The 7,576-nt window shown below is 36.9% G+C and overlaps 1 protein-coding gene across 1 annotated transcript; it reads right to left on the bottom strand.

The window, feature by feature from the left end:
• Positions 1 to 2,883: 2,883 nt before the first annotated feature.
• On the bottom strand, positions 2,884 to 4,000 carry cart3 (cocaine- and amphetamine-regulated transcript 3). Its single transcript, XM_057340322.1, has 3 exons — positions 3,735 to 4,000; positions 3,523 to 3,606; positions 2,884 to 3,138 (listed from the first exon to the last, which is right to left on the bottom strand). The coding sequence occupies exons 1-3, from the start codon at positions 3,897 to 3,899 to the stop codon at positions 3,031 to 3,033; spliced, it is 357 nt and encodes a 118-aa protein (XP_057196305.1). The 5' UTR covers positions 3,900 to 4,000; the 3' UTR covers positions 2,884 to 3,030.
• Between the last annotated feature and the right edge of the window lie 3,576 nt (positions 4,001 to 7,576).

The raw sequence follows: 7,576 nt of genomic DNA, 5'->3' as shown, positions 1-7,576 counted from the left end.
AGCGAGGTGAAAAAATAAATAAAGCGATTTGACACGGGATTCGTACCCATGCAATAAAGCGAGGCAGCGTGTCACTACGGTAACAATCACACTAAGCTATTTCGCGAGGCTAGTTGCTACGGATCTTTGCATGTCACACAACAATATGCAGCTGGATGAATCAAGGGAATATGCTCGTGTTAACTTGTGACCTCTGTGTTATTTATCTCTTATGAAATGTAGTTTACGAGTACCGTTTAGTAACCACGTCTTTTTAGAAGGAATGGTTTCCATTTGATGGCCCCTGTAGTGAAAGAACGATGCTCATTACTACCGTGTTAACTTGTGATTTAAGTTCACTATGTCTCAATTCATTTACATTGTTACATCATGTTACATTAAATCTTTACACTTTTTCTAACCGAAAGGCTGCTTATAACTATCACTTTGACAAAGCGTTAGCTTGCGACTTCGGTTTACAAGCTCATCTGTGTAGTTAAACCTTATTACATTTTGTGCTTTATGATTTTCACCAGTTGAACTGTAACACCACCATAGCACCCTCTGACTCGCACAGACTTTGAATGTGCTGCAAAGAGGCTAACAACTGAGGAAGAACTTTGTCATTTATCTCGCCGTCAATCTGTAATAAATCATCAATAAGTGCATCTAATCTGAATGACACATAGTCATTTGATGCATGGTTATCGACTTCATTGGCTAAATGCTGTAACTCTCTAGCTAATTGTGCGCCCGCCATAGTTACTTAACCTTATACACGAAGCAAACGATCAGTGAGTGACGTGACGTTAGTCCAAAACAAGTCAAGAGTAATCGGTCAAACGCTTCAATCTACGCTGAACCAATAGTAGGCAAGACCAACCCATCTAATTATCATAGAAGACACAGAAAAGTAAGAATAAATTCAAGAATAAATAAATAAAAGTGGAAATAAATACATGCGATAATAAATAAATATAAAAATAAATAAACGTATAAATAAATAAATGTAAAAATAAAAGGAAATGATAAATAAAATAATCTAAAAATAAATAATAATAATAATAAAAAATAATTAAAAAATGGACACAAAAAATAATAAATCAATTTAAAAAATGAAAAGAAAAGTTAAAGCTAAGATCAATAATAGCTAAAACGAATTATTTTGTTTTATCAAACCATTCATTCCTTTATTTATTTTCATATTATTACATTTATTAGTTTATATATTTATTTATTTATACATTTATTTATTTATAATTTTTGCAGGTTTAGTCCTCCATATTGCTTTTACAATTAAGTTATTGTTAAATTATTTTATCAAAATAAACTGTTAAGTATGATCCATACTTATTCAGCTTCAGATTACATTTACACATTTGGCAGACGCTTAAAAGCGATTTACATTGCATTATGCTACACATTTGTTTCTAAGTATGTGCAATCCCTGGGATCATACACATGACCTTGGCATTGCTAACGCCGTGCTCTTACCACTGAGCTACAGGAAAGCAAGTGGTAAGTGCAGTTATATCTACTATAATCTTGAAAGATTATAGTACTTTTTTTGAAAGATCAATTTCAGGGCCTATTTTTGTGCGCACAAAATAAATGTTCTTTGCGTCATTTATTCTGATAGATTCCCATATCAGACTTCGTAGGGGTTTGAGTATAATGGTTAATTGTGTTTACAGTCTCTGTGATCATTTTATCATCTCATGTAAATACAATGAACAGATCTAATTCTGTTATTCTAAGCAAATGACAGTTTTATTACACATCACACACAGCTTTGCTTGCATTTACATCAGATGTAAACAGTTTATTTTCCAGGACCCTTAAGGCAATTTTACAACCAAATAACTTGGATTATGAAAAATTGTTATGATATAATATCAAACACCACAAAAGTGGGGGTTTTAAGGTACTTGAGTAAAATTGCACTCTGTGTCTGCCTCTAGTCTACATTAAATCCTATGTAGAGATATTTGAGATTACATTCATTTGTTAGACAACCTGTTAAATGTGCCGTGTGAAATTATATTACAGCTCTGCTTAACTTGGATAAAAGGGGAAAACATTTTAAAATAGAAAAACATCTATAAATGTTGTTACCATTTTATTATTAAAACATCTTAAGACATTTGTATAAATGTGTACAGTCTGCATAAGACTGTGATGTTGTATAGTGATCGAAATGACTCCAGAGTGCCGTTTTCTGTGCTCTTCTGCTTGACATCGGTAAAATATTAATAAACATAAATAAACTTAACAATAAGTGAACGCTCACATTTAAGTTTAGATTCTGACTGACATCTCAGGGAATTTGGGTGTTTTGCTGCTTGGCTGCATGCTGGACTCAGGCAGAAGTAATCATGGGACAGCCTGTACTGTCTCTGCACTTTTTCCTCATCCTCGTTTGTGAGTCAGAGGCTTTAATACAGAAACGCCATTTATTTCATATCCCCTTTATACTTTCATCTTGATGAACGCATGCAAATGAGATGTGTAAAGCACGCCAATTTAAAAGGTATTAAAGCATAATGAGGTGAATTAGAAAACAAAATCCACTCCATTTTAATTACACCTCTCACTACACAATTCAAAATCTCATATTATTGTGGTTGAATTGTATAGTCTTAATATTAATGTGGAATAATACAATTTCCACTTTACCCTAAATTAACAAATGTATCATGTTTATCAGTTACTAAATCTTAAAATAAAGTTTATTATACACGGAACAGTGTAAGTACCTATGTGGCATTCAATTTGTTTTCTGCAATTATACAATGAATAGTGTTGATAATGTTCATTAGTGCAATCCAATAGATATTTTATATTCCATTATGATACTATGAAACACAAAGACTGCTATAGAAAACAAAAAACAATTTATTCAGGTTTCACACACCAAGAACAGCAAATAATACAACAATCTTTTAAATACATCTGTTCTTCTGATAGCACTTATAATCATAAAAATAGAAATGACAATATATAAATATCTGTAATATATGTGTGTTTCCAATTCACATTCCATCTTTTTCTTTACAAGCACTTCAGCAAAAAGTAATTGCAAAACGCTCCACTTGGACAGTCACACATTTTGCCGATTCTTGATCCTTTCCTGATGGCGCATTGCTCCCCAACGTCGCACTGATATGAAAACAAAGCATGTGTGTTAGACAATTGCATTTATTTAACAAAGCAATTTGGCACAATTATTTCAAGTCGCCAGACAAACCAGATCTGATCCAATGAAATCGTAGTTAAATCTTTAATTCTTTAAGAACCATATTTAATCTGCGGCTCAGTGGTTAGAGCATGGCGCTAGCAACGCCGAGGTCATGGGTTCGTTCCCAGGGATTGCACATAATCAGAAACAAATGTAAATTATAATGCAATGTAAGTCGCTTTGGATAAAATCGTCTGCCCAATGTAATATCACTGCAGTAATTTGAATGACAATTGTGTCGTTTTAAGTAACAAACAGTGAAATTGAACTGGTTCAGATAAAACAGAATTCTAGTTTATACTCACTGTGGGAACGCGCCCAAACTTCTTTTCCCAAAGTGAGACCCGTTTAGTCTGCAGTTTGGTCAGAACGTCTTGTAAAGCCCCGAGCTGTAAACACGTTTGCATGGAAATTGTTACAGGTTAATTCATTTAAACATTATTTGAAACAATAATAAAGTACTAAACAATTCCGTTTACTCTGCTCTAAAGAAGACAAAGAATTGCGCGATACTTACAAGCTGCTTTTCGTTGGTCAAATTTGGGTCCTTTGGGTAAAAATCTCTCAAGGCTCTCGTTTCAAAGTCAGACTCTTTGTCAAAGTTGTCGATTTCAGCACCGTGAACAAAGGACAGCAGCACGGCGCATACCATCGCTGTTGTCCAGAGTTTGTAGCTCTCCATCGCCAAAGCCAAGGCTGTACACGTTGCACACTGAGATTCAAGTTATGATACACTTCCCGCTGTCCTGTTACCTTATGTTTGCTCTACCGAGAGACCATTCTCTTCTCTACTTGTTTTGCTCCACCTTATAGGCTACATTGAGTTTGGTCCATGCGTAATGAGGACGCTGACGATGACTCATTGCGTAAAGTTGCCTAGTTGATATCCAAATCAAGAGGGAAAACAAGAGGCGGAAAAAAATCTGCTGTTTTCACAGTATTCATTCTTTTCTTTTTTGTGTGCTTTTTGTGTAGTATATGTTTTAAATAGCGTTCATTTGCCATATTAAAATACATACTGGTATGTTTAGAGTCCACAACCCACTATTTTGTGCCAAACCATGTATTGTAGTACATTTTGTTTAACGTGTCTTATCTTTTTGCTCCATGTGATTCACATTTATATTATTTATTTTATTCAGTGCTGGAAATGGCCGAGGGGACCATTTTTATATTTTTAAACCATATGCAGAAAATGTTATATAGCCTATTGAAGGCTATTTTATGGAATTATGATCCCTGGACTGCATCCCCCAGTGTTCCCCCATTTCCAGCCCACATTATATTAAAATAACTTATTTTATATGTAATATTAAGATGCTTAATCTACAAAGACTTATTGCTAAACTGTATGCTAAGGCTACAAAAAGTATTGATCCTACATCCTGGTGCATTACTGAATTAGGCTGTAACAATAACAGGAAAATGTGGATATTTTTAATTTTATTCATGAAACTGTTAATTTTCCACCACTTCACCCCATTTACGTTTCATTGTTACTGTTAAAATATCATTTAAGAATGTGCAGCATTTTAAAAACTTTCTATATGGGTAGTTTTGCAGTTACAAAATCTCAAAAATATTCAAGACAAAGCTATAAAAAATAGCTGAGTGATCATTCCTGTTTTTTTTTAAGAATAACAATGTCTATTCGTTAGTATTTTGAGACATATTCACTGGGCAACAAACTTGCAACAGGCTCACAGCGAAGATGTTTACACGTTTTTATTTTTTATCCCATTCTGAGCACAGGAAGTGGCATGCTGTTTCCTGCAGATATGATGCAAAGCAAACCTTCACTTTGATCATGTCTTAGTCCCTTCAATATGATCTTTTGTCAGCTAGAAGCAGGAATCCATTCTGTCTCACTGCTCTCTGTGGGTTGCATGAGTCATACATTCCAATTACCGCATGTATTATTGCTTGTCAGAAACTTCTCCCTCAGCGCACACTCTTACCTGTTTAATAATGACCACTTCACAGCTAGTTCACTTACTGTTCACGTCAAACAAGCACTTTTTCCATCTGCTTCCCAGAAGAATGATTCCATTTTTGCAAGGTTCATAAATACGCATTTCAATCGAATGGTTTAACGTTTGCAAAATATTTCCTTTCTCATGGTCAATATTCACAGAACTTTTTTCCTCACTGCTAAATTAAGGTCCTGAGGGTGTCATTTCTGTCATAACAGTGTAGACCGTTTTGGAGAAGACGATTACCGGGTAGGACAGCATTGCCGTAGGGTGTCAAATCCAGACCAAGTGTGAGAATGGATGAGAGCAACAGAACCGAAAATACACACTGGCGATTGCAGTAAACCATACATAAGCATTGCTACTGTTGTGCATGACTTCATTCACAATTCGACTTGACAGTTTAAGAAAGGCAGTTTGCTGCAGTTTTTCAGCATGGCAAAGGTTTGCCGCCCTCTAATTAGGTTTGGCTGTAGGTTAAAAAACATCTGAAGACGTTTGACAGCTTTTCTAAATCAAACTCTCACCTTCAAGCTCCCATTTAGATTATTGAACTATACATTAAAACAAAGCTTCCCAGAGCCTTGTTTGTGGGATTAATCTCAAAGAGGAAGCAATAGTGTGGGAGAGATCGAAATTCATTATTTTCCAGGCTTATTTATGTATTCCCTTAAACTCTAACAAGATCCCGGCATATTTGTTGTGGTTGAAAGATGTATGAAGTCTCTCTCCTTTGGCTGGCACGTCAATGATCTCCCACTCTTTTCCTACCTTGTGAATCCCCTTGAGAGAATCTAGTTTCCTGAGCTGGAAAGGCCTTGTGTTGGAATTGATTTTGTGTGGGTGTGCCGTCTGTGCCGTCAAGTGATCAAGCTAAGTGTATTATGGTCCTTTCACCTTCCCTTTTAATGTTTAAATTGTTTACTAGGAGCAGGCATATGTATTTATGCATGTGTCACATTAAGTTGGTCAAATAATGTTATCTAGTCATATTTTCATCCACAACAATAACCACAAATAAACATTCTATGATGGCCTGGATGAATAAAATATGTTGGAAGAAAAAGAGTCTTTCACATTTATATCAAACCAGCTTTTCAGAAACTGAGGACGTTTTAGGTTTGGAAAGCTGAGGAGCTTCAGCATAGCAACAGGGGGACTCACTAACTCACAGCTGCATCTGAACTGTCAATTACTCAGAGGGCTGCAACACTTTAGCAGAGCGCCAGAAGTCCCTTGTTAGTGCCAGACCCTCATTTGTCACTCGAACAATACAGATTATATCAGAGGGAGGGACTGAGACCCAAAAACACAAAAGCAGGAATGCCAGTGGACAACAAACAAGCGTTTACATTTCCAAAACTGATAAATGGGACCCGAGCCGTATAATGAAGCTGTGAAGTGATCAGTGGGTAATGTTGGATGTCAGAACACTAAAAGATGCTCAATCAGGTCACTTCATTGTGAAGTAAAGATTGTGCACGTACCAGCCAGCCAGACACACCATTAAGCCAACAGCAATGGTTTTGCATATTAGTGAGCCCTCAGATGCATCTATCAATGTTCTGGTATAATGCAAGCTGAGCGTCAAAGATCTGTCAAAGGAATGTCATGGCTCTGCTTCCTTATTCATGTTTTTCTTGGTCCTGTAGCAGAGCCATGGCAAAGTCTTTGGTTATGTGTGGAGAGAAACATATTATTGTCCATTTGACAATAATATACGTTCTCTCCAGTGTCTTGTCATTGGCCCCATTCCTCTCGTTTCCTCGTTATCTTTCCCTGAGTGTTTAATGTCCCACACCTGCCCCATGTCGTTATCCCTCGTTTGTCTTCCCTATATATACCCTCCTGTTTCTTTGTCCTGTGCTCTTGTATTGCGTGTACTACGTTGTGTATGGTTTATGTGCCTTGTCCAGTGTTCCTGTTCTCAGCCTTGTCCTTGTTCCGTGAGTCTTGTGGTCTACCCTGTTGTGTTTTGATTTAAGACGTTTTGTCGTGTTCTTGAGTTTAGTTTATTTGTCTTGTTTTTGTTTTGCCCCCTCGTGGGAAGTCTTTTGTTTTATTTATATTTCTTAGTTCTGTTTTCCCCCATTGTGGGTGTTTCTGTTCTGTTTTGTATTAAATAAATATATCTGTTTACCCCTTCACTACCGTTGCCTGCGCTTGGGTTCTTCCACCACGAAAGTCGTGACAGATACAAGAGCCATCACTGAACCCAGCAGGCAGCATGAGCACCGAGCGGTCCCACGTAGCTCGCCTCCTCTGCGGACTTCGCCAGGGGAACGAGAGCGTGGATGAGTACGTGGACAGATTCCTGGACGTCGCCGAGAATGGCGTCTTCGGGGAGGAGGAGCTCGCGGTGCTATTGAACTCCGGTCTCAGGGAC

The sequence above is a fragment of the Triplophysa rosa genome, linkage group LG1 (genome assembly GCF_024868665.1).
Source record: "Triplophysa rosa linkage group LG1, Trosa_1v2, whole genome shotgun sequence".
Lineage (NCBI taxonomy): Eukaryota > Metazoa > Chordata > Actinopteri > Cypriniformes > Nemacheilidae > Triplophysa > Triplophysa rosa.
Note: the sequence above shows the minus strand (reverse complement) of the source record. Positions and strands in the feature narration are given on the sequence as shown.

Excerpts from the sequence above, each read along its gene's own strand:
- cart3 (XM_057340322.1), bottom strand. The coding sequence starts at position 3,899 with ATGGAGAGCTACAAACTCTGGACAACAGCGATGGTATGCGCCGTGCTG. Across the intron at positions 3,607-3,734 it reads TGACCAACGAAAAGCAGCTT|CTCGGGGCTTTACAAGACGT; the intron begins GTAAGTATCGCG and ends ACGTGTTTACAG. Across the intron at positions 3,139-3,522 it reads AGTTTGGGCGCGTTCCCACA|TGCGACGTTGGGGAGCAATG; the intron begins GTGAGTATAAAC and ends TTTTCATATCAG.